Source organism: Pleurodeles waltl, chromosome 9, assembly GCF_031143425.1.
Source record: "Pleurodeles waltl isolate 20211129_DDA chromosome 9, aPleWal1.hap1.20221129, whole genome shotgun sequence".
Classification (NCBI taxonomy): domain Eukaryota; kingdom Metazoa; phylum Chordata; class Amphibia; order Caudata; family Salamandridae; genus Pleurodeles; species Pleurodeles waltl.
In genome coordinates this window covers 154,133,495-154,160,351 of record NC_090448.1, presented here as the reverse complement: position 1 = coordinate 154,160,351, position 26,857 = coordinate 154,133,495, and the positions used below count along the sequence as shown (strand labels likewise).

General features: G+C 48.2%; 1 protein-coding gene across 2 annotated transcripts in view; it reads left to right on the top strand.

Moving 5' to 3' along the window:
* TASOR (transcription activation suppressor) overlaps positions 1-26,857 on the top strand; it is a 773,668-nt gene that overhangs the window by 101,193 nt on the left and 645,618 nt on the right. For both annotated transcript variants that reach the window (XM_069206460.1, XM_069206459.1), the window contains exons 5-6: positions 19,500-19,591; positions 19,699-19,857. In XM_069206460.1, coding sequence (XP_069062561.1) covers positions 19,500-19,591; positions 19,699-19,857 — 251 coding nt within the window. The remainder of the gene's footprint in view (positions 1-19,499; positions 19,592-19,698; positions 19,858-26,857) is intronic.

The following is a 26,857-nucleotide window of genomic DNA, read 5'->3' as shown; positions in this document are numbered from 1 at the left end:
TAAGAGAGTGTGTAAAAAAGACGTCTATTTGAGAAATGCCCTGCAATTCACATGCTAGTATGGGCACCTCGGAATTCAGCGATGTGCAAATAACCACTGCTCCTCAAAACCTTATCTTGATCCCATTTTGGAAATGCAAAGGTTTTCTTGATACCTCTTTTTCACTCTTCATATTTCAGCAACTGAATTGCTGTATACCCAGTATAGAATGAAAACCAACTGCAGGGTGCAGCTCATTTATTGGGTCTGGGTACCTAGGGTTCTTGATGAACCTACAAGCCCTTTATATCCCCACAACCAGAAGAGTCCAGCAGACAAAACTGTATATTGCTTTCAGAAATCTGACATCGCAGGAAAAAGTTACAGAGTAAAACATAAAGAAAAATGGCTGTTGTTTTCAGCTCAATTTCAATATTTTTTTATTTCAGCTGTTATTTTCTGTAGGAAAACCTTGTAGGATCTACACAAATGACCCCTTGCTGAATTCAGAATTATGTCTAGTTTTCAGAAATGTTCAGCATTCCGGGATCCAGCATTGGTTTCACACCCATTCCTGTCACTAACTGGAAGGAGGCTGAAAGCACCAAATATAGTAAAAATGGGGTATGTCCCAGTAAAATGCCAAATTTGTGTTGAAAAATGTGGTTTTCTGATTCAAGTCTGCCCGTTCCTGAAAGGTGGGAAGATAGTGATTTCAGCACCAGAAACCCTTTGTTAATGGCATTTTCAGGGAAAAAACCACAAGCCTTCTTCGGCAGCCCTTTTTTCCCATTTTTTTGGAAAAAACTAAATTTTCACTGTATTTTGGCTATTTTCTTGGTCTCCTCCAGGGGAAACCACAAACTCCGGGTACCATTAGAATCCCTGGGATGTTGGGAAAAAAGGACGCAAATTTGGCGTGGTTAGCTTATGTGGACAAAAAGTTATGAAGCCCTAAGCACGAACTACCCCAAATAGCCAAAAAAGGGCTCAGCATTGGGGGGGAAAAGGCCCAGCAGCTAAGGGGTTAAGGTTTGTATTCCAAGGGGTACATTACCAGTTCAAAGTGTTGCCATTCGGGATAACAACAGCGCCAAGAGTTTTTACAAAATGCCTGGCAGTAGTGGCTGCTCATATCAGAAGGCAGTAAATACATGTGTTCCCGTACCTAGACGATTGGTTAATCAAGACCAATACGCAAGAACGGTGTTCACAACACACAAAGTACGTCATAGAAACCCTTCACAAGCTAGGTTTCTCACTCAACTACAACAAGTCACACCTACAGCCGTGTCAAATACAACAATACTTAGGAGCAACAATCAACACAACCAAAGGGATTGCCACTCCAAGTCCACAAAGGGTACAGGCATTTCAAAACGTAATACAAGCCATGCACCCAAAACAAAAGATACAGGTAAAATTAGTGATGAAACTACTAGGCATGATGTCATCATGCATAGCCATTGTCCCAAACGCAAGATTACACATGCGGCCCTTACAACAGTGCCTAGCATCACAATGGTCACAAGCACAGGGTCAACTTCTAAATCTAGTGTTGATAGACCGCCAAACATACACCTCGCTTCAATGGTGGAACAATATAAATTTAAACATAGGGCGGCCTTTTCAAGACCCAGTGCCTCAGTACGTAATCACAACGGATGCTTCCATGATAGGGTGGGGTGCACACCTCAACCAACACAGCATCCAAGGACAATGGGACAATCAGCAGAGACAGCTTCACATAAATCACTTAGAACTACTAGCAGTATTTCTAGCGCAGAAAGCATTTCAACCTATAATAACCCACAAACGCATTCTTGACAAAACAGACAACATGACAACAATGTATTATCTGAACAAACAAGGAGGGACACACTCGACGCAGTTGTGTCTCTTGGCACAGAAACTATGGCATTGGGCGATTCACAACCACATTCGCCTAATAGCGCAGTTCATACCAGGAATTCAAAACCAGTTAGCAGACAATCTCTCTCGGGATCACCAACAGATCCACGAATGGGAATTTCACCCCCAAATACTAAAGACTTACTTCCAAAGGTGGGGAACACCGCAAATAGACCTATTTGCAACAAAAGAAAATGCAAAATGCCAAAACTTCGCATCCAGGTACCCACAGGCTCAGTCTCGGGGCAATGCGTTATGGATGAGTTGGTCAGGGATATTTGCATACGCTTTTCCCCCTCTCCCACACCTTCCATATCTAGTAAACAAATTGAGTCAAAACAAACTCAAACTCATACTAATAGCACCAACTTGGGCAGGACAACCTTGGTACACAACACTATTAGACCTCTCAGTAGTGCCTCATATCAAGCTGCCAAACAGACCAGATCTGTTAACTCAACACAAACAACAGATCAGGCACCCAAATCCAGCATCACTGAATCTAGCAATTTGGCTCCTGAAGTCTTAGAATTCGGACATCTAGACCTTACACAGGACTGTATGGAGGTCATAAAACAAGCTAGAAAACCAACCACAAGACATTGCTATGCAAATAAGTGGAAAAAATGTGTTTGTTATTGCCATAATAATCAAATCCAACCATTACACGCATCTGCTAAACACATCGTAAGCTACCTACTACACTTACAAAAGCCAAAGCTAGCTTTTTCATCCATTAAAATACATCTCACCGCAATTTCAGCTTATTTGCAAATTACGCACTCAACTTCATTATTCAGGATCCCAGTCATAAAGGCATTTATGGAGGGTCTGAAAATAATTTTACCACCAAGAACACCACCAGTTCCTTCGTGGAACCTCAACATAGTCTTAACACGACTCATGGGTCCACCTTTTGAACCCATGCACTCATGTGAGATACAATATTTAACATGGAAAGTGGCATTTCTAATTGCCATCACATCTCTAAGAAGAGTAAGTGCAATATAAGCATTTACCATACAAGAACCCTTTATTGAGATACACAAACATAAAGTAGTTCTGCGCACAAATCCTGAGTTCTTACCGAAAGTCATATCACCGTTCCACTTAAATTAAACAGTGGAACTACCAGTGTTCTTTCCAGAACCAGATTCTGTAGCTGAGAGAGCATTACATACATTAGACATCAAAAGGGCATTAATGTACTACATTGATAGAACAAAACAAATTCTCAAAACCAAACAATTGTTTGTTGCTTTCCAAAAACCTCATACAGGGAATCCAATATCCAAACAAGGCATTGCCAGATGGATAGTTAAATGCATTCAAACCTGTTATATCAAAGCAAAAAGAGAACTGCCTATAACACCAAAGGCACACTCAACTAGAAAGAAAGGTGCTACCATGGCATTTCTAGGAAACATACCAATGACTGAAATATGTAAGGCAGCCACATGGTCTACGCCTCATACGTTTACCAAGCATTACTGCGTGGATGTGTTAATAACACAGCAAGCCACAGTAGGACAAGCAGTATTACGAACTTTATTTCAAACAACTTCAACTCCTACAGGCTGAGCCACCGCTTTTTGGGGAGATAACTGCTTACTAGTCTATGCACAGCATGTGTATCTGCAGCTACACATGCTATTGAACGGAAAATGCCACTTACCCAGTGTTCATCAGTTCGTGGCATGAGACGCTGCAGATTCACATGCGCCCTCCCGCCTCCCCGGGAGCCTGTAGCCGTTTTTAAGTTGATCTTGAACATTTATAAATTTGTAAATATATTACTTTAAACCATATTATGTACATACATATTTACTCCATTGCATGGGCACTATTACTATAATACACAACTCCTACCTCACCCTCTGCGGGGAAAACAATCTAAGATGGAGTCGACGCCCATGCGCAATGGAGCCGAAAGGGGAGGAGTCCCTCGATCTCGTGACTCGAAAAGACTTCTTCGAAGAAAAACAACTTGTAACACTCCGAGCCCAACACTAGATGGTGGGATGTGCACAGCATGTGAATCTGCAGCGTCTCATGCCACGAACAGATGTACACTGGGTAAGTGACATTTTCCATAAATATATATATATATATATATATTGTTGTCGTTGGATTCTAGCTCCTTAGCAAGACTAGTGGTTTAGGGGTGACCGCACTTCTGTTTGTAGGTGACTAAGTCACTCCTACAACAAGTCTCAACTGTCGGCCCATCCCTCCTGGCTCACAAGCAGTACCTCACCAAAACTCAGACAGCAAAGGGGATTTCTGGCAGCCTTAAGCATGGACTCTAGATAAGAGTGCTCAGTGAAGTTGTGGTGGAATGGAAGTTGCCCTTTTCTCTCGTTAGCAACAAGTCTCATACACACATAGGCAATGAAGGAGATGGAAGAGAGTTTTCAATAGCTTTATTGTAAAGACTGCAATCTATGATCAAAAAAAATGCATGTGCTGCAATGATTAGGATAATGAGGTACAAAAGCAGAGTTGCGAAGGCGAGAGTTGTGAATAAAAAAAAAAAACTACCTTCTTGCAATAAACATGATATAACATTCCTAACCAAGAAAGCCTAATCTCTACCCTAATGAGAGCTGGGTATGATAAAGCTAATCTGCCAGTACTATGTCCATGAGAAGTGCCCTACTCCCCTCCAACCCTTTTTACCTTGGAATAAGGACCCTAGGTCAGACTCTGTGAAGACGCAAAGGCTGATTTCTGCTGCAAGGTGACGTGCAGCATAGATGGCATCTGGAAGGACCCCTCCCCCCCCTCCCCGCCACACAAATAATGACCTTGTCTGTGTGAGATGTATTTATACTGATTGTAGGAAGCTGGCTCTGTATATACTATATCAAAATGAGATATGGGGTCATTACAACATTGGCGGTAAAAGCCGCTTGCCGCCGTGCAGAAGACCGCCAATACACCGCCGTGGAAATCCGCCACAGCTATTATGACCCACATCTCGGAATCCGCCGAAATTCAGACACCCACACAAGTCCGCCACACCAAAGGTCAGTAATAAACTGGCGAAAACAAAACCTCCACCGTCACGCCAACAGAAACACGCCCATGCTATTACGATCCACGAATCCACGCTGAGGTTTTTCAATCGCGGTATTCCATTGGCGGTACACACCGCAGCACTCAAAATACACACACATCTCCAAAACACCGCCACATTGGACAATTCAAAATACACACACCTGATACACATACAAACACCACTCCCACACAGTCAACACAATATAAAACACACACCCACATCACCCACAAACCCCTACGACCAAAAATAATAGACGAAGGTGAGAGAGAGAGCACAGCAATAGACAACCCCACCACACAGGCACACAACACCATCACCCACACAGCATCCACGCAAAAAACACCCTACACCACTACACATCACCACACTCATCACCACATACACCACCCCATACATCACCTACACCACCCCATGGCACGCCAAAGACACCCCAGGTTTTCGGAGGAGGAGCTCAGGGTCATGGTGGAGGAAATCGTATGGGTAGAGCCACAGCTATTTGGATCACAGGTGCAGCACACCTCCATAGCTAGGAAGATGGAGCTATGGCGAAGAATCGTGGACAGGGTCAACGCAGTGGGACAGCACCCAAGAAATCGGGAGGACATCAGGAAGAGGTGGAACGACCTACGGGGAAGGTGCGTTCCGTGGTCTCCAGGCACAACATCACGGTTCAGCGGACTGGTGGCGGACCCCCACCTCCTCCCCCACAACTAACAACATGGGAGGAGCAGGTCTTGACCATTATGCATCCTGAGGACCTCGGAGGAGTCGGTGGAGGAATGGACACTGGTAAGTCAAATCTTACCTATCATATCCCCCACCCTACCTGCATGCTATCACACCCCCCCACCCCCTCCCCTGTCACTCCAACTCCTCACTAATGTACTAATAACAAGAACCACCCATCCCAACTCCAAGCCCTGCATGACACAACAAAGCATGGAGACCCAATACTAAAGCATGCCCACTGCACATTCCCATAACACCCCCTAACCATCATCACACAAGCCCCCACACATGAATGCTAGCACTGGGGTACACGCTCACCCACCCATTGCACACCATGACACACACAGATGCAATAATCATGCTCTTACACCCCTGCAGGACCACTACCTAACGTCACCAGACAGGAGGGTCCAGACATCTCTACCCCACCCACAGAAGAGGCCCACAGTGATGACAGCAGCTCTGGCCAACTGGATCCAGATAACCAGCCCGGACCATCGTGGGCCTCGGGACAGTCGGTTCCCCTCGCACAGGCACAGCCCAACACTGACCTTCCACCCTCTGGAAACACCAGTACAGCACCCACCCAGCGGGCCCATACCTCCGTCCCCAGGACACGTCAATCAGCTGTGTGTCCACCACTACAGGGAACCCAGGATAACCCACCACCCCAACAGCAACAGGGACCTGGGGGCAGTGGTAGTGGCACACAGTCCAGGGGACGGTGGCCCAGGAACACAGGGGAACTGGGCGGGCTGCTGTGCGACAGGGGGCGGACAGGCCATGGGAACCCACTTTCCACGAGGCCCTCTCCTCCATCATGGGAGCATACCACCACTCCCAGGAGACGATGGCTACGGTCCTGGCCAAGTTTCAGGAGACCCAGCGCCTGCAGGAGGAACAGTATTTGGGCTTCAGGGAGGAACTCGGAACCATCAGCTCCACCCTGGGCAGCATCGTAGGGGTGCTGAAGGACATACAGAACACCATGAGGGATACCGTGGCACTCCAAGGGGCCCCTGACACTAGCATGGACGATGAACTGGTCACAACCTCCTCCGGCGCTAGTGGACAGGAGGCCCCACCACAGGACCACCACCCCAGCACCCCACCCCCTGCAGACAGAGAACCACCCCACAAGCAGACCCTGAGATCCAGGAACAGGACAGAGCACGATGGCAAGACCCCCGCCAAGAAATGAGACCACCCTGATTGTCATCCAACTGTCCCACTTTGTAACCCTGTCCATATTGTAACTGCCCCAGCTCCACTTCCTATGCCCATATGGGCAGTGCACCTGTGAGACTAATAGACTGGACTCTGCCATGGACATTCCTCCACCATCACCCATCACCATTTTACCACCCCCTCCAATAATTAGCACTTCAATAAACACCCTTGAACCACAAAACAATCTGGAGTCAGTCTGTGATTTTGAAAATGTGTATTAGTAATGACAAAGACAAAATCAGTTCGAAAATGTAATGTCAACATACCTATGTCACACATCACAAGTCCATGAAGGATGCAAGCAGATGACACACGTTGGTTACCACACCTGTGAAACCGTAATGGAAAGGTACAACTCAGTTACCAAATACTGCTTGAAATTGACAGACAGGATAGAGGTAGAAGTGTGAAAGTAAATGTATTAGTAAAGAAAGTGTTCTCACCTGTGTGTCATTGGAAATATTGCTGTATGACGGAGTCCCTGTTGTCAATGTCTTCTTCCTCTGCTTCCTCCTTATCACTGTCCACATGTTCCACAGCTGCCACAACACCGTCATCTGGACCATCCTCCTGCAGAAAAGGCACCTGGCGTCGCAAAGCAAGATTGTGAAGCATAGAGCAGGCGATGATGATCTGGTGAGTAGAATAGGGAACCACCTGTCATATGGAGGCACCTGAACCTGGCCTTCAGGAGGCCGAAGGTGCGTTCGATCACCCTCCTAGTCTGCCCATGGGCCTCATTGTAGCGTTCCTCTGCCCTGGTCCTGGGATTCCTCACTGGGGGTCAATAGCCATCACAGGTTGGGGTAACCAGAGTCCTCTAATAGCCACACACGGTGCCTCTGGAGTTGACCCATCACATAAGGGATGCTGCTATTCCGCAGGATGTAGGCGTCATGCACTGAGCCAGGGAACATAGCATTTACCTGCGAGATGTACTGGTCTGCCAAACATACCATCTGTACATTCATGGAATGATAACTCTTCCTGTTCCTGTACACCTGTTCACTCCTGTGGGGGGGGACCAGAGCTACATGGGTCCCATCAATGGCACTGATGACGTTAGGAATATGCCCAAGGGCATAGAAGTCACCTTTAACAGTAGCCAAACCCTCCACCTGAGGGAAAACAATGTAGCTCCTCATGTGTTTCAGCAGGGCAGACAACACTCTGGACAACATGTTGGAAAACATAGGCTGGGACATCCCTGATGCCATGGCCACTGTTGTTTGAAATGACCCACTTGCTAGGAAATGGAGCACTGATAGCACCTGCACTTGAGGGGGGATTCCTGTGGGATGGCGGATTGGTGACATCAGGTCTGGCTCCAGCTGGGTACACAGTTCCTGGATTGTGGCACGGTCAAACCTGTAGGTGATGATTAAATGTCGCTCCTCCATTGTCACCAGGTCCACCAGCGGTCGGTCCACCGGAGGATTCTGCCATCTCCTCGCATGTCCCAGCTGACAGTGCCTAGGAAAGACAACAGCGACCACAGAGTCAAGCAACTCAGAGGCATGTACCCACAGCTACACAGAACACGAAACAAAATCCAAAAAGTTGTCTGTATGTGTGTTGAGTCCCGGCCTAGGTATGTGTGACGCAGTTGAAAATGAAGCCATGTGGCCCCCTGAAATGGCGGCTGCCTGACCTCTAAAGTGGGACAATGGGATGTGAGGTAACTGCGCTGGTGTTGTATACACCTTTGCGGTAGGTGGTCGAAGACCACGGTGCAATGCTGCATTGGTTAACATTGGACCCTATGGGTCCCAGGAGCCAATGACGAAGTGCGCCGGCGGTGATGATACGCACCGCCGCGGACGTCACCGCCATTTTCTATCTGTTCAATCACTCGATACCTGATCTTCGACAGGAGAGGACCTACACTGCAAGTGCTGCTGTGACCTCGGTCTGGAAGAGACAATGTCACATGCGTCTGGGGAAAGGGCCCCTGCCTTCACTGCACAGGAGTTGGAGAAGCTCGTGGAGGGGGTCTTCCCCCAGTACACGCTACTCTACGGTCCTCCAGACCAACAGGTGAGTACATAGGGTGCTAGTTGTATGGGCTATGCCTGGGTGGAGAGGGCTGGTTGTAAGAAGGAAGGGGGCAGAGTTCTGCGAGCATGAAGGACTGTGAATGCATGTGCCACATGGCAAGGGTAGGGATGTGGGCCACTCACTTCGACGGTGCATTTGGTAATGACTTCTCTTCTTCCCCTGTACATGTCATGTAGGTCAGCGCCCACCAGAAGAAGGATATTTGGCGTGTCAACCAGAGACGGAGCACCCACTGTCGTAAAAGATGGGAGGACATTTGCAGCTGGAGCAAGAAGACGGCAGAGGCTCAGCTGGGGATGTCCTCCCAAAGTGGGAGGGGTGCCCGTCGCACCATGACCCCCCTGATGTTCCGGATCCTGGCGGTGGCCTACCCTGAGTTGGATGGGCGCATGAGGGCATCACAGCAGACACAAGGGGGTGAGTACACTCTCATTCTGCTGGCTTTGCGCGCAGTGGAGGGGTCTGGGTGGGGGAGGAGGGCTGTGGGTTTACCTAGGCCAGGGCGAGTTGCGTAGGCTAGGCCCCTCCGTAATGCAGACCATGTGGCACTCCACCCCACCTCTGTAGAGTGTCAAGTACAGGTATACATGCCCCTGTGTCATCTATGTGTGCAGATGTCCACCATAGCCATGTAGGCCATATCCCAGGAACTGCATCTGTAGAGGCCAAGAGCGCGGCGTAGTGCAGGGGCCTGCTGTGTCTGTATTGTCCGCCAACGTTAGCGGTAAGCTATGCACTCAACCTGTCTTTCTTCTGTTTCCCCACCCCTTTTTGTGCTCTCCCTGTTTTTTTGTGCATCAGCATCATCAGGCGGAGGTACAGTGGCACCGGAGCACGAGGGGGCTGCATCCCACATGGCCATGGATGGCCACAACACGGACTCAGAATACACCAGTGGGACGGAGGGCGAGGGGAGCTTCACAGTGGTCACCGGATCAGCAACCAGCGACACGGACTCGTCCTCCGATGGGAGCTCCCTTGTGGTGGCGACAACATCTGTGCCCCCCCACTTCTACAGGTACAGCCGCCACCCCCCCCCCTTACCAGCAGCCCCTCAGCCTTCGCCCCGTGCCCGCTCACCCAGGAGGGTGGGCATCACCTTCGCCCCAGGCACCTCAGCCCCTGCCCCAGTCACCCCTGCTGCCCTCAGTGAGGAGGCCATTGACCTCCTCAGGTCACTCACTGTTGGGCAGTCTACCATTGTGAATGCCATCCAGGGTGTAGAAAGGGAGTTGCAACACACTAATGCATTCCTGGAGGGCATTCATTCTGGTCAGGCTGCCCATCATCGAACCCTGTAATCTCTGGCCTCAGCTCTGATGGCAACCATTGTCCCTGTGTCTAGCCTCCCCCCTCCAACTTCCTCCACCCAGACCCAATCCTCTGTACCTCTGCCTATCCCAAGCACACCATCAGACCAGCCTGCACACACCTCAACACACAAGGGCAGCTCAGGCAAACATAGGCACCACACATCCCACAGGCACTCACACAAGCATCACCCACATACAGACACAGCAACATCATCTGCCTCCACTGTGTCCCCCTCCTCGTCGTCTCCCTCCTCCCTCCCAGTGTCGTCTACCCTCTCACCTACATGCACTACCACTACAGCCACTAGGACTTGCACCAGAACACCCACCACCACACCCCGCTCACCTGCACACACCACCCCCACTACCATTTACACGTCCCGTGTCCTCTCCCAGTGTGTCTGTGACGCCCCCTCCCAAAGTACACAAACGCGGGCACACACACACCCAACATCCATCCACCTCACGGCAGCCTCCAGAACATTCACCTGCACCCAAATCATCAAAAGTTACACCTCCTACAACCACCTCCTCTTCCTCCACTCCCAGACCCCCTCCAGCTACCCGTCCCAGTGTTCGTCAAACTTTTCCTGAGCAACGTTGACCTCTTTCCCACCAACCCCACCCTCCAATTCATAGGTCCCGTAGTAGCACCTCAGCCCAAAAAACTCTGGTACCAGTGGTGCCTGTTAGAGGTATGTGGAGTGCACCGGGCACCAGGGAAGCCAGTGTGACACGGAGCCAAAGCGCACCCAGTCCCCCCCGTGAAGCACCAGAAGTTGGACAGTGCCCGACGGGAGAGGGGGAAGACTCCTGCCGGCAAAGCCGCTCACAAGGGTCCCGGGGGGAGTGTCGAGTCAGCTGTGACTCCTCCCAAGGTGGGGAAGGGGCAGAAGAAAGCGCCAATGTCTGGGAAGAGCAGCACAGTGGAGAAGGCCGCCATCATCCCCGCTGCCCAGGATGCCACCGCCAGCCCCATCGTCACTGGTCAGGAGACCACCGCCAGAGTCAGTGCCCAGGAGGGCGGCCCAGTCGTCACTGGTCAGGAGACCACCGCCAGAGTCAGTGCCCAGGAGGGCGGCCCAATCGTCACCGGTCAGGAGACCACCGCCAGAGTCCGTGCCTAGGAGGGCAGCCCAGTTGTCACCGGTCAGGATACCACCGCCAGAGTCAGTGCCCAGAAGGGCAGCCCAATCGTCACCGGCCAGGAGACCACCGCCAGAGTCAGTGCCCAGGAGGGCCCCGGCAGCCACAGCCCGCTGGGCAAGGAGGGACCGCCATGGCACATACAGCTGCACAGGTCAGAGACAGCAAAGTCAAGCACCGCTGAACAGGGCAAGCACCGCTGAACAGGGCAAAGACCGCCATGGCAAGCACCGCTGAACAGGGCAAGCACTGCGGAACAGGGCAAACACCGCCATGGCAAGCACCGCTGAACAGGGCATGCACTGCTGAACAGGGCAAGCACCGCTGAACAGGGCAAAGACCACCATGGCAAGCACCGCTGAACAGGGCAAGCACCGCCAACTCAAGCACCGCTAGCCCATGTGCGGCAGGGGCAGTGACGGAACTTGGACAGTCTCGGGGAGAGTGATGCACTCTGGGCACCAGTCCCCCTCCAGAACCAGTGGAGAACAGCATCCACTACCTCAGTCCTTACCAGGATGAAGCACTCTGGGCACCAGTCCCCCTCCAGAACCAGTGGAGATTGTTATCCACTTGAGAGACTGTGGCTTTGCACTCCCCAGGATGGTACAGTGGGCAAACCACCCAGTGCAAAGACTTGTGAGACTGTGGCTTTGCACTCCCCAGGATGGTACAGTGGGCAACCCACCCACTGTAGAGACTTGTGAGACTGTGGCTTTGCACTCCCCAGGATGGTACAGTGGGCAACCCACCCACTGTAGAGACTTGAGAGACTGTGGCTTTGCACTCCCCAGGATTGAACAGTGGGCATGGGGCCCCCTCGTGGATTTGGCATTGTGCACTCAACCGGCTGAGGTGCCCCCCTCTTCCCTTCTCCCTGAGGTGCCTGTTGTATTTCTATCTGATGCCCCTGCAGTGTTCTCTCCGTTTCTGGACAGGTATCGTGTGTGGGCCTCGCCCATGCATTTTGGGCCCAGTGGTCCACGGACATTGAATGGTGCATACCTGCACTACTAATCGTGATGTATATTTTTTTAATGTGTATATATATATCTGTATATATTAGCTTACTGTATTTTGATTCATTACAATGGTTGAACTAATTTCCTTTTGTCTTTGCATTCTTCTGGGGGGGTTGGGGGTTGTTACTGTGATGTTTGGAAATGCATTGGTGTGTGTGTTGTAGTGTGTGAGGGTCGGGGTGGGGGTGTTGCGTGTGTGTGTCCCTGACTTTTGCCTCCCCTATGTCGTAGGTGCAGTACTCACAGTTGTCTTCGGCGCTGGCGTTGCTGATGTTTGTAGAGGAGCAGGAAGACTATTGCAGGGAGTATTTCGAGTTCCGGCTCCATGGTGCCCTCCTTCCTCGTGGAGTGTGTTAAGGTGAGCGTTTTCCCATTGAAATGGCTGTTTCCGCCGTGTTTTTATCCACGGTGAATCCGCCCCGGAAAAGGTGGCGGATTGGCCTGTTGTAATACTGTGGGCGGTACTTTGTCTTCCGCCTGTCTGTTGGCGGTGACCGCCGCGCTGCTTGTCTGTACCGCCGTGGCGGTCGGAGTGTTAAAGTGGCTGTCTTTGTTTGGCGGTTTCCGCCACGGTCATAATTCCCTTTTTTTCCCGCTGGCCTGTTTGCGGTATTACCGCCGCTTTAACACCGTCCGCCAGGGTTGTAATGACCCCCATAGTGTGCACAGAGTCCAGGGGTTCCCCAGAGGCTTAACAGAGACTAAAGTAGATAATGCTAATGCTCTCTTATGTGGTAGTGTGGTAGAGCAGTAAGGCTTATTAGAGGGTAGTGCAAACATTTGTTGCACACACACAGACAATAAGTGAAGCACACACTCAGTGACTAACTCCAGACCAATGGTTTTTATATAGCAAAAATATATTTTGTTATTTCTAGAACCACAGTATTCAAGTTGCAGGTAACTACATGAATGAATAAGCATTCCACATATGCATCAAAACCACTTTGATTAGAATTGGCAAGTTGTACAGTTTTTTAATAAATGGCAAAAATATGTTTTAAAAGTTGACAGTGCAATTTTCAGAAACAGTTCCTGAGGGGAAGAAAAGTTAGCATGATTTGCAGGTAAGTACAAGACCTACAGTCCCAGTCTCTGGGGGTTAGGAAGTCCATAGGTTGGGGTTCAAGTTAACCCTTAACACCCACCACCAGCAACATAGGGCTGGCTGGGTACAGAGGTCAAAGATGAGGCAAATTTATGGGCTCCTATGGAGACTGGGCCTGCTTGCAGGTAAGTACCCGCGTCTTCGGAGGGCAAACCTGCAGGATTTAGAGGAGCACTGGGGGGCCACTGGTCAGCACCAAACACACACCCTCAGAGGCTCAGGGACGTCCCTGTGCAGGGTGCAAACAAAGTGTCGGGCTCCCAATGCTTTCCTATAGGGAGACCCGGGAAGCCACAAAGATGCTGTAGGTGAACTCCAGGGGGGCAGTTCTGGGAAACCAAAGGCTGGACAAGGAGGGGAGCCGCCTGCAGGAAGTTGCTGCACTGAATGTCTGATTCCCCAAGGCCAGGGGGCTGTGGGTACAGGAGTACCTTCTGGCTTTGGGAATCTTCATCCATTCTGTTGCGGTCAGAGGGGCCCTCCGGACTCAGTCTACAGGCATTGTGGTGCACTGGAGGGGTGGGCACTTGCTCAGAATCTCTTGTGGACCAGCTCTAGTCGGTTCGACTACCTGGACTTAGGCCATGGGCTTTTTCTGCGGAGTAGTCCGGATTTGCAGATCTGGGGTGGTTTTAGAGTCCTCAGATGGAGTTTCTTCTATGACAGGGCTGCTGTCCACAGGAGTTCGTGGTCCTCTGTGATGCAGGCAGTGCTCTGGAGGGTTCTCGGAGGTCGCTGGACCCGCAGGTTGCGTCACTTTCTTTTGCAGGGCTTTTTGAAGTAGGAGACAGGCCAGTAGGGCAGGGGCCAAGTCCATTTTTGCCTTCTGTCTTCTCTGCTGGGGTTTCAGCTTAGCAGTCCTTCCTTCTTGTGAGCTCGCCAGGAATCTGATGAGCTAGGTACAGGAGAGCCTTTAAATCCTGGATTTAGGGGCGTAACAGGGGGTCGGATGGCAGTAGCCAATGGCTACTGTCCCAGAGGGTGGCTACACCCTTCCTGTGTCCACTCCCCTTGGGGAGGGGAACACAAACCTAACCCTATTGGTCCCTGTCCTTCAAACTAAGATGGATAATTTTCCAAGGAGGGGGCACCTCAGCTCTGGACACCTTAGGGGTGATCCCTGCTGAGGTGGTCACTCCTCCTTGTTTTCCCTAGTTTCCCCACCGGACTTGCCGCCAGAAGTGGGGCTTTATCAAGGGGGTGGGCATCTCCACTGGCTGGAGTCCCTCGGGCAATGTAACAAGACGTGTGAGCCTTTGAGGCTCACCGCCAGGTGTTACAGTTCCTGCAGGGGGGAGGTGTGAAGCACCTCCACTCAGTGCAGGCTGTGTGTCTGGCCACCGAGAGCACAAAAGCTGTCACCCCATGCGGTCAGAAAGTTGTCTCTTCGTGGCAGTCTGACACAGACCAGCCAGTCCTGCACTAAAGGATTGGGTGAAATACAGGGGACATCTCTAAGATGCCCTCTGGTTGCATTGTTCAATAAATCCAAAACTGGCATCAGTGTGGGTTTATTGTGCTAGGAAGTTTGATACCAAACTGCCCAGTATTCAGAGAAGCCATTATGGAGCTGTGGAGTTCGTAATGACAAACTCCCAGATCATATACTTAATATGGCCACCCTGTACTTACAATGTCTAAGAATGGACTTAGATACTGTAGGGACACTGTCACTGCCAATTGGGGAAAAATCTTTAAAAGGCTTCAAGCTTGAACAACCTGCAGCCTAATTAAGTGCTCCTTATTCAGCTGAGGACGTCTCTGTATAAAGGTACTTAGGGTACCTGCTGTGTGAGAGACTGAGATATTCAGGATATACATAAATTAGTTCCAAAGCACCATGTCATAGTTGGGCACACGTTGTTGGAAAATGCGACTGTTGGCATGGTTACCCCTAACTTTTTGCATTTTGTTGATGCCAGCTAAGATTGAAAGTGTGCTGGGACCCTGCTAACCAGGTCCCAGCACCAGTGTTCTTTCCCTAAAACTGTACCTTTGTCTCCACAAATGGCACAGCCCTGGCACACAGATAAGTCCCTTGTAAAAGGTACCCCTGGTACCAAGGGCCCTGTGGCCAGGGAAGGTCCCCAAGGGCTGCAGCATGCATTATGCCACCCTAGGGACCCCTCACTCAGCACATGCACACTGCCTCACAGCTTGTGTGTGCTGGTGCGGAGAAAAAGACTAAGGGGGTCATTCAGACCCCGGCGGGCGGCGGTTGCCGCCCGCCTGGCGGGAACCGCCATTTGGCCGCTCTGCGGTCAAAAGACCGCTGGCGGCATTCCGACTTTCCCGCTGGGCCGGCGGGCGCTAACAATGTTAGCGCCCGCCGGCCCAGCGGGAAGGGGGCCTGCAACACTGAAGCCGGCTCCGAATGGAGCCGCCGGTGTTGCGGGTGTGCGACGGGTGCAGTTGCACCTGTCACGCTTTTCACTGTCTGCTAGGCAGACCGTGAAAAGCAGGCTGGGGCCCTGTTAGGTGGCCCCAGGACACCCGTTCCCGCCAGCCTCTTCCTGGCGGTGAAAACTGCCAGAAACAGGCTGGCGGGAAGGGGGTCAGAATCCCCAAGGCAGCGGTGCTTGCAGCGATGCCCTGGCGGATTCGCCCAGCCGGGGGTAAACTGGCGGTAAACCGCCGGTCCCGGTTTTCTGAGCCGCGGTCAGAATGGGCATGGAAGCACCGCCAGCCTGTTGGCGGTGCTTCCGTCATTCGCGGCCGCCAGGGTCGGAATGACCCCCTAAGTCAGCATGGCACTTCCCTCAGAGTGCCATGCCCACAACCCACTGCCTGTGGCATAGGTAAGTCCCCTTACAGCCCTAAGGCAATGGTGCACTATACCACAGGTGAGGGCACAGCTGCATAAGCACTATACCCCTTCAGTGTCTAAGTCAATTCTGGTAACCATATTGAGTATATTGTCTGGGAGTTTGTCAAACACAAACGCCAGAGTTCTATAATGGCTACACAGAATACTGGGAAGTTTGGTATCAAACTTCTCAGCACAATAAATCCACACTGACGCCAGTGTGGGTTTTATTGAGAAATGCCACGCCCCCTGCATGCCAGCCCAACTGCGAGTGCTAGGCTGACTGGTCTTTGCCAGCCTGCCACTTCCAGACTAGTTTCTGGCCACATGGTGTGAGTGCCTTTGTGCACTCTGTGACCAGGAACAAATCCAGTCCTGGGTGAAGGTGCTTCACAACTCCCCCTGCAGGAACTGTAACACCTGGCGGTGAACTTCAGAGGCTCAAGCCTGGTGTTACAACACCCCAGGGCACTCCAGCTAGTGGAGGTGCCTGCCCCCCGGACACAGCCCCCACTTTTGGCAGCAAGTTCGAAGAGATAATGAGAAAAACAAGGAGGAGTCACCCCCTCAGCCAGGTCCACGCCTAAGGTGACCAGAGCTGATGTGACCCCCCCTCCTTAGAAAATCCTCCGTCTTGCTTTGGAAGATTTAGCCCAATAGGATTAGGGATGTGCCCCCAGGGACATTAACCATTGGCTACTGCCCTCCAGCCCTAAACACCCCCCTAAATTTAGTATTCTGGGGCGAGCCTGAACCCAGGAAATCAGATTCCTGGCGACCGAACAAGAAGGACTGCTGACCTGAAAACCCCGCAGAGAAGGAGACGACAACTGCTTTGGCCCCATTCCTACCCGCCTGCTTCCTGATTCAAAGAACCTGCAACAGCGACGCATCCTGTGGGCCCAGCGACCCATGCTGACTCAGTGGACTGCCCTGCTACTCCAAAGGACCAAGAATCTCCTGTGGACAGCGGCCCTGTCTAAAGCAACAAGATGCAACCATCTTCAAAGGGACTCTCACCTCACTCCAGAAGCGTGAGTCCCCACCACTCTGCACCCGACACCCTTGGCCCGTGTCCAGAGAAACCAACGCCGCAGAGAGGACCCCCAGGCGACTCAGACAACGTGTCCTCCCTGAGCCAACCTCTCTGCACCCCCACAACGACACCTGCAGAGGGAATCCTAACTAACTATAACTACCTGTGGGTGGTGACTGCCACTATGTTATACATTTATATGTTTACGAAGTGCTCCGGGGGGGGGGGTCCCTGCACAGGTGCGGGCCTATTCAGTGCTTATGACTTTGATGAGGATTCCCCTGACAGAGAACTAGGATTACAGGTTAGCAATTTACCCTTCCTCTTTCAGTGCTGTTCTGCAAACACCCGGGCTAACAGTGGAGGAGGCTGCTGGTGCAGGGTTAGTGCCACCTGAATTCTCCTATCCTACTAGGGTCTTTAGAAATCCAGGAGAGGGAGGAACAGGCAGCTGAGATGACCAACCAACATTCTATCACCATGCTTTTGTCTCTGGAGGCACATGTAAATTCATAACCGGACTTTTCTTGCCACATAAATTGGTCAACCCTGCCTCATAATTTTGTCTTTTCCTCCCATATAATTCCAGCGGCCCTGCATAAAACTAAAGCACTTCCATGTATCTTATTCCTCTTTCTGCAGCAAAAAAAAAATTTTTGCTACTTAGCAGTGTTTAATTGGTCAAAGCTTAATTGAAGCACGCCAACGCTGTGTTTACTAAAGGCAAATATGCGCTTACAAAATACACGATTTCCACTTAAAAACTATAGTCGAACCACAGAACATTGGTCACACGGAAAATAAATATTTTTTAAAAGCTAATGCCTGCATGTTAATACAGTTGTGTCTTTTAATATTTGTTTACTTGTGGTTTTACTGGTGTATCCCATATGGTTTTTGGCTGCAATTTACACTGTTTGGGTGTGATTCACTCCAGAGAGTTTTATAGCATCTGATAACATCGCTGCTGTCTACAGAACAAGCCAGCCAGTCATTTACACTCTTTTATCTGAATGATGCTGCCCTTTTTACTAACACATGCTAAGGTTTCTGCTCTGCGTTTTTGTTTTTCACGTTAAACTTTTGTCTCTCCAGCAGTCTTTTTTTTACGCTAATTTGCTGTATTTCACAGTGTTTACAACTAAAAAGAGATTGATGTCCTTGTGTTCAAAATGTTTTCTACAACATAACATCTTGCTGTTTAAACTTCCAACCTGGCAGCATGTTTATAGTTTGAAGCGGAAGGACATTTTCAGATGTTCGAGTTTGCATTTCTAATAAATTATCCTTTTTTTTTGCCCACAGTAAATCAGTGAGGCAGAAAAATAACTGATGGCCCTTTAACAAAATATGTTTATGCCCTGCATCTGAACACACCTGCTCAAATTAAGCACTGCGCACATAATAAGTGTGCCTTCTTTTAGATCCAGCTGTTACTCTACATAGAAGGCTGATTTATCTTTCCTTGATAGCGAAGCCATAAGCTTTGTTTTTAGCTTACACGACCCACAATTGACTTGTTAGCATACACAAGAAGTATGTTTTTTCTGGGTTCATCTGTCACTTTACACCGCACGCTAATTGCTGCATGTACTTTTACGACTACTGAATACTAAAGCAGGCTACTTTGAAATTGCAAAGAAGCACATTTTTAATTGATTTGGCTTTATGACTTTCCCAAGTGTCTCTTTTGGTCATAATAAATGCAGCGATGTAAGCAAGAGATGGAGGTTAAAATTATTATGAGGCAGTGCAGAGGGTTAAAGTGGCTGCTGCAAGGAATGTGTTGTAGGCAGATCACAGATTGCATTCAGTCTTCAAATGTTAAAATAACTCTGGTGATTAGTGTTATTTCTGGAGAGAAAACCTACTTTTCTCTGGTGGAAGCTGGTGGAGTCGTGGCCCGATATTCAATAATAAAATGAGCACGCATGGTTGAAAGCTACTGTTACGGGTAAGATTTTTTTTTTTCGAATGACGCTGTGAAGATGCCATGCCCTGCTCCTTCTTTTGTTATGTGAAACACTTCAGATTGTCAGATCATAAGTGGACTGCGAAATCCTAGCCGCTTGTGTCTTTAATCCTGTACTTGTTCTTTAGGTGTCTATCTTTCCAGGTATGCAGATTTATTACAAGCGAACCCGTTAGATCCAGGGGCAACTGGAGATGTTATTATATTCAAAATAATGAAGGTACATTTTTTATTAATTTGATTTTTCTGTAAATAGTAATGTTTTTGCATGGATGAATTCTCTAAAAGCTTATCGATTCAGTGTATGTGTACATTAATATCTTTTAGGGAAAAATGAAAAGCGTTTTTGATCAGCCTGGGAAAAGTCAAATGGATTCAGCAAACAAAAGATCACTCGATCCTACTCCTAAGCATGAATGCCATGTCTCAAAGAATGTCAACAGAGTGAACTCCTTGCTGGCTTACAGAGCTTTTGAGCTTACTCAGGTATTTTTTTCCCAAAATCTGACTAGTCTTTACATTGTGTTTTGCATTTGAATTGACTACTTGTGTATTTAATTTTGAGACTTCTGTACTACATACTGCGTCCTTGCCCATGGTACGTTTAGCACGTACATAGCTTTTTTTATTCTTCACCATCAGAGTCTCTTTAATAATCATAAAAGTAGAATATCTCTCCGCATGTGAGAGATTTAGCAACACAAAAATGCCCATGTTTGTAAATTAACCACATAAACAGAAACCAGCCAGCAACGTTTACATTCTTTTTGTTAGCAAAATTGCACATCAAGTGTGCATTTGTTTAAAAACACCAGTTAGAAACAGTGTGCTAAATTAAATTAAAGCTGAAAATGGTGGCCTAAAGTAAAGTGCTTTAACTTAGTGCTAACTAATCCTGCTCATGAAAGAACGTTGGAAGACTAGACTTATCCCATCATTCCAAGCAGTGTCCAGCAGTTACGTTTGCCTCTCTGAGTCAGATGGTGACTATAGCTCTTACTACAAGCACCATTTTAAAAAAACATTTTTTTTTAATGATGTACCGACTCCTGTTGTGAGACTCCCGAGCCCAAAATAGAGATATGTCTGGTGGTATCATAAGAATTCGTATTTGAATGGATTGTAATTTGTTTGACTTGCTCTCCCACCTGTATCTACAGAGCTAATTGCAAATTAAATCCCGCTTAATGGTGAGCTGGCTTTTCTTGTGCTATCAAACATTGCAGAAAGATAGCTTAATCTGCAGACAAAACCAGAAGGTGAGTAACTCCAGTTATTTTTTAGGCGGCCCAGTCAAAACCACAGGCTTGTTCTATTGTTCAACTTGTTCTTGGACTGCAGAAGTCAATGATGGACACCTTTTGTAAATCTGTCCTCTTTTTCGGGCAGTAAAAAGTTACCTGGAGAAGAAGTTTAGATCAGCTGACTTGGATCCTAATTCTTGAAGGCAGTGATATCTTCCGAGTTCTTAGTAGTGGAACTTTAAGGGTAGGAAAGTATGTCATACTGCAGCCAGTTATTCTTTTTTAAGTCACTATGACACTCTCTGTGGCCTCAATGAGTCAATTGTTGGACTAGCTTCCAAGCGAAAAAAAAAAAACATTTTTGAAAACAGGTAAGTGTGTTGACTTCAGACATTTGTCAGTTTATCAACCGACACCACTAACCTGCCTATAGCAGACATTTGCTATGGCAGCTCAATGAGATGCTCCCCTGGGCTTAGACTCCTTTGTCTACTTATGCCCAGAAAATCATAGCAGAGTTGCCCTCCAGTGAACATCTTTTTTTGTCCCTCAGCCTTCTAAATGAATCCAAAAAATGAAAACTGAAGTAGAAATTGTAATGCTTTTTGTCCTGGAAAATAATGAGGAGTTTTAAAGGGTGCGGTTCATGTTGTGTGCTAAAGAAAAACAGTACACGTTTTCAAAACAAGTAAAAAAAAGTCCCAAACAAGATATCCTTCCTATTTTGAACCTAGAAAAGTGAATGGAAGGGTCAGGAGAGGAAAATTAATGAAGATGACTCTTCTTAAAATCTTCCTGCCTCTTCAGCAGTGCAGTTAGATATGAGTCCTGGTTCTGCTGCATGTAACAGTCACGGTTTGTATGAGGTATAGAACGATCAACAAAGTCAGAAATCATGAAATTGGGACAGCAATGTACATCTGTCACATGCTCTGCAATAGTGGTGCAAGAAGAACCTTCTTTCTAGTACACCTTTCTGTGCTCCACTCTTCGCACAGAGGGTCATATCAGATGCCTCTCTGGAGGGCTGAGGAGTCCACATCAAGAATCTGACAACTTGGAGGCAATGATCTTCTTCAGAGAAGGGTTCTCAAATATTGTTGACGTTGAGGATGGTTCATCTAGGACACGTTTTAACTGCTGGTGCTCCAGACCTCTCTTTTGCTTCACACAGACAATATGTCAACCAAGTATTATCTAAAAAAGCAAGGGCGGTACAAAGTCAAGGGTGCTTTCTTGGGAAGCTCAAGCGATTTGGCCCTAGATATTAGCAAGAGGCATTTAGTTGCCTGCCACACATCTTCCATTGTTGTGAAACACATAAGCAGATGAGCTGGATCATCACTTGTCAGAGTAGCAAGGTGACTGAGTGCTGGAAGGCATAATTCTGCTAAGGCCATCCAAAATGTAACATTTTTGCAACTGATTAAAAACGTGAAATGCCACTTTTTACACCAATAGAATTTTGAAAACCTTTTTATATCTGGGGAATGCACTTTCAGTGGTTTAGTAAGGAGGGTTTCTATACACTTCTACTCCAGTCACACTTCTTCCAAAGGTGATTACCAAGAGGATGCTCAGCAAAGCAAGATGATTCTCATCACTCTTGATTGGGTGCACCATTAGGGCATATCTTCTTCTGTGCAAGAAGCAGAAGAATCAAGTCGGATCTTCCGTCACGGTTGTTGGGCACAATCTTCCATATCAATCTTCTGTTGCTAAACCTGGTTGCATGGTACCTGAGGTTTTTCAGTATGGACATCTGATGTTACCTATTGACTGCATGGATATCTTGAGAGAGGGAAGGAAGTGCTGTTTCACAAAGTTGCCTTATGCGTTGAAGTGGAAGAGAGAGGAGTAGATCCAGAAACATGCTAGGTTGCCCTAGTATTACATAATCGTCTTTACTTGGCAAAATCTGGTTTACAGTACTCTTCTAATAGTCCATTTGGCTTCTATCACTGCTTACTGTAATTCTCCTCAGGCTTCCTTTCCACTATTCCAGTGATTAAACATTTCCTGTAGAGTCTTAGGCTCCTTTCCATTTGTGTGTTTTATTTTATTTTTCTACCATACTTCTTTCAAGTAGTCATTCATAAAATATAATTGAGAATCTACTTGAAAGGTTCCATATGAAACATGACATTAGGCAAAATGTAGAAACTGGGATACGAGTTATGAGAACTTAGATTGTGTGAAAAATAATTGAGGTTTCTGTGCTACATGTGTCACCTGTGGCTTTTTAGATCTATTTTAAGGGAATTTTGGTGCAGGTGCAGCATTATTCCACAATGCTTCCAAATGTTTCTTTGGTCTGGTAACCCCTGCCACCCTGGGGAAGGAAAGCATTGCTAAGCACACTTTGTAAGTTAACTATTTCACGAATTCCCCTTCAGAATCCATGGCTTTGTAGCCCATTCCTGAGAAATGGTGCTGTAAAACGGAATATTTGGCCGATTCTTTTCAAAAATAACTTTTTATATCATTTTATCTTTTCAGGATTCACAAGCTGTGCATTATTCCGCCATCTAGTGGTTGGGTTCTGAATTTTCCAGCGTACTAGTAGTCCATCCTCTTTCTTTCGGTTTTTTTTCTCGTTGTTGTTTGGTGTTGACTATCCCAACGTTTGGTGTTTAATCCAGCCTCTCCTGACGCCATCCATTCCCAGTATTGTTATGCATATCTATTTAGCAGAAAGCTTGAATTGGCTATTAATCATTGATTTGCTGCACCTCTCTCAAAATTTCTCACCACCAAATCCATCTTTTTGCTTTCTTTATCCGGTGGTGATCCAGATATTGTTGGTATATTTGCCCATTTCCTGGCTGTAACAGGAATGACGATGAGTCAGCTTGGGACTGTTCCTCCTATATAAAGGGTCTTTGGAAAAGTGTTTGCACTTTTTTCTCTGCCCTGTCTTACTGCCCTTCATGTTGTAGGTTTCTTGAAGCCTTCTCTTCTTTAATCTAGAGTGTTTTGTAGCATTGGTAGGAACTGGTTCCTAGTTTGAAAAGGCAGCAATGTCTCTAGGAGGAAGCATGATTGTGTTTTATCCTCCTCTAGATGCACCCCATATTTGCAGGCGCTCTTATTATCAGCTGACCGTACATTGCAATGTCATAGGGCGATACGTGTCAATTCCCTCCTCATGGGAATCCGTTTCACCGTCTTGCCCCTGAGTCTCCATATACTCCGGCCCTTTCGTCTCCTGAAACATACCCATGTTATCAGGATCATCTTGGTAGAATAAGTATTTCTGTTCTTCTTCCTCCTCCTGTGGCTCTGGTGAGACTGGTGAGGGGGGCGGGGGTTCTAGTTCTTCGGCGTCTGTCAATTGGACCTTTGTCCGTCGAAGTCTGTAAAGGGATGAACATTTCTCAAAGGGATGTGTCAAACTCCCTCTCCTTATGCAAAATCGCTGCCTTCTCGGCCTCGAGACGCTTTTTCTTCTGCTCAGTTATGGCAGAGGGGTCTTTGACGTCGGGCGGCTGCAATTTTCACTTCAATGTTGAGGCTTCGTTTCCTGGTTAATAACATCCCTTTTCTCGGCACTTCCCCCCTTTGTCTGTTGACGCCCAAACTTTTAAATTTAGATAGTCTTTTGACATCAACTTTTCGTGTGTGCACCCACTTGATGTGTCATTTCTTTGCCTCCCGAGGGGTTCTTTCAGTCTCTGCTAGGTTTTCGGTTGGCAACATTTTTGACCCCCCAGTCAGACCTCTGCGATTTAGAGTCTGTACGTTTTTTCGGTGTTAACTTGGGTCGTTTCTCTTTGTGCTTGCACTGTCCTTGTCCTCGATGAGTCTAATTTTGGCATTCGAGAATCGTTCTTCTGCCCCTTGGGCGATGTTTTCCTCGTCGTTGGTCTCTTAGCCATGTAGTCTCCTTCTGCTCCTGTATGGTGTAATGTGCCTGCTTCTTCTTATCCCTTTCCTTCAGAATCTTCGGCCTGGAGTTCACTTAGACCTTGCAGTTGTTGCTCCTGTGATACTGAGCGAAAGATAGAGGTTTCAGAGGTCGCTGGTCCCTGTCTGATGCTTTGCTGGAGCAGATTTTCGAAGTTGGAGACAGGCCGGTAGGGCTGGGGCCAAAGCAGTTGTCGTCTTCCTCCTTCCCTGCAGGCTTGTAGGTCAGCAGTCCTTCTTTCTTCAGGTTGCAGGAATCTGATTTCCTGGGATCTGGGGAGCCCCTAAATACAGAATTTAGGGGTGTGTTTAGGTCTGGGAGGGCAGTAGCCAATGGCTACTGTCCTTGAGGGTGGCTACACCCTCTTTGTGCCTCCTCCCTGTGGGGAGGGGGGGGCACATCCCTAATCCTATTGAGGGAATCCTCCAAACTCAAGATGGAGGATTTCTCAAGGCAGAGGTCACCTCAGCTCAGGACACCTTAGGGGCTGTCCTGACTGGTGGGTGACTCCTCCTTGTTTTTCTTATTATCTCATCAGCCTTGCTGCCAAAAGTGGGGGCAGTGGCCGGTGGGTCGGGCATCTCCACTAGTTGGAATGCCCTGGGGCGCTGTAACAAAAGGGGTGAACCTTTGAGGCTCACCGCCAGGTGTTACAGTTCCTGCAGGGGGGGGTGAGAAGCACCTCCACCCAGTACAGGCTTTGTTCCTGGCCACAGAGTGACAAAGGCACTCTCCCCATGTGGCCAGCAACATGTCTGGTATGTGGTAGGCTGGCAGAAACTGGTCAGCCTAAACTAGAAGTCGGGTAGGTATTCAGGGGGCAGCTCTGAGATGCCCTCTGGGTGTATGTTACAATAAATTGCACACTGGCATCAGTGTGCATTTATTGTGCTGAAAAGATTGATACCAAACTTCCCAGTTTTCAGTGTAGCCATTATGAAACTGTGGAGTTCGTGTTTGACAAACTCCCAGACCATATACTCTTATGGCTACCCGGCACTTACAATGTCTAGGGTTTTGCTTAGACACTGTAGGAGCATAGTGCTCATGCACATATTCCCTCATCTGTGGTATAGTGCACCCTGCATTAGGGTTGTAAGGCCTGCTAGAGGGGTGACTTCCCTATGCCACAGGCAGTGTGAGGTTGGCATGGCACCCTGAGGGGAGAGTGCCATGTCGACTTAATCATTTTCTCCTCACCAGCACACACAAGCTGTGAGGCAGTGTGCTTGTGCTGAGTGAGGGGTCCTCAGGGTGGCATAAGACATGCTGCATCCCTTAGAGACCTTCCCTGGCATCAGGGCCCTTGGTACCAGGGGTACCAGTTACAAGGGACTTACCTGAGTGCCAGGGTTGTGCCAGTTGTGGAGACAAAGGTATAGTTTAGGGAAAGAACACTGGTGCTGGGGCCTGGTTAACAGGGTCCCAGCACACTTTCAAATCAGAACTTAGCATCAGCAAAGGCAAAAAGTTAGGGGGTAACCATGCCAAGGATGCATTTCCTCACATCTGTTGGTGGCATGTTCTGCTGCAGATTCACATGCACCCTCCCACCTCTCCGGCAGCCTGTAGTCGTTTAAGTTAACAGCATTTGTACATATGTGTGTATATATATATATATATATATATATATATTTAACATTCCATTAGCATGGACATTTTTTTTCTTTATAATCCATCACCCCTACCTTACCCTCTGCGGGAAAACAATCTAACATGGAGTCAATGCCCATGCGCAGTGGAACTGAAGAGGAGGAGTCACTCGATCCTGTGACTCGAAAACACTTTTTTGAAGAAAAACAACTTGTAACACTCCAAGCCCAACACTAGATGGCAGAAGTATATGCACAGCATGTGAATCTGCAGCGGAACATGCCATGAACAGATGTACACTGGGTAAGTGACATTTTCCATATGTACACACACACACACACACACACTATTAAACAGTAAGAGGCATAACAAGGTTACAAAACTGTGTAAAATAGCAATATTCAGTAGTAACCCTATAGGAAGGGCAAACCATATACTAAGAAAGTAGAATGCAAACACTGGGCCTCCACCTAGGTAACTGAATCGTGTAGAGGGGAGCTGGGAGTACTAGGAAACCACACAGGTAAGTAATGGAGTACACCCCAGTGACCAGGAATGCAAGAGTAAAACACTGGATTTCCCCAAAAGCACCCCAGAAGATCAAAAGAAGAAAATGAAGACACCCAGAGCAGCCTGAAAGGAACCAGCAGTGGAAAACCAAAGATGGAGACATGTGGAGAGAGGGGACCAAGTCCAGAAGTGTCTGTGGAGTCCAGGTGGAGTAGGAGATACTGCCCACCCA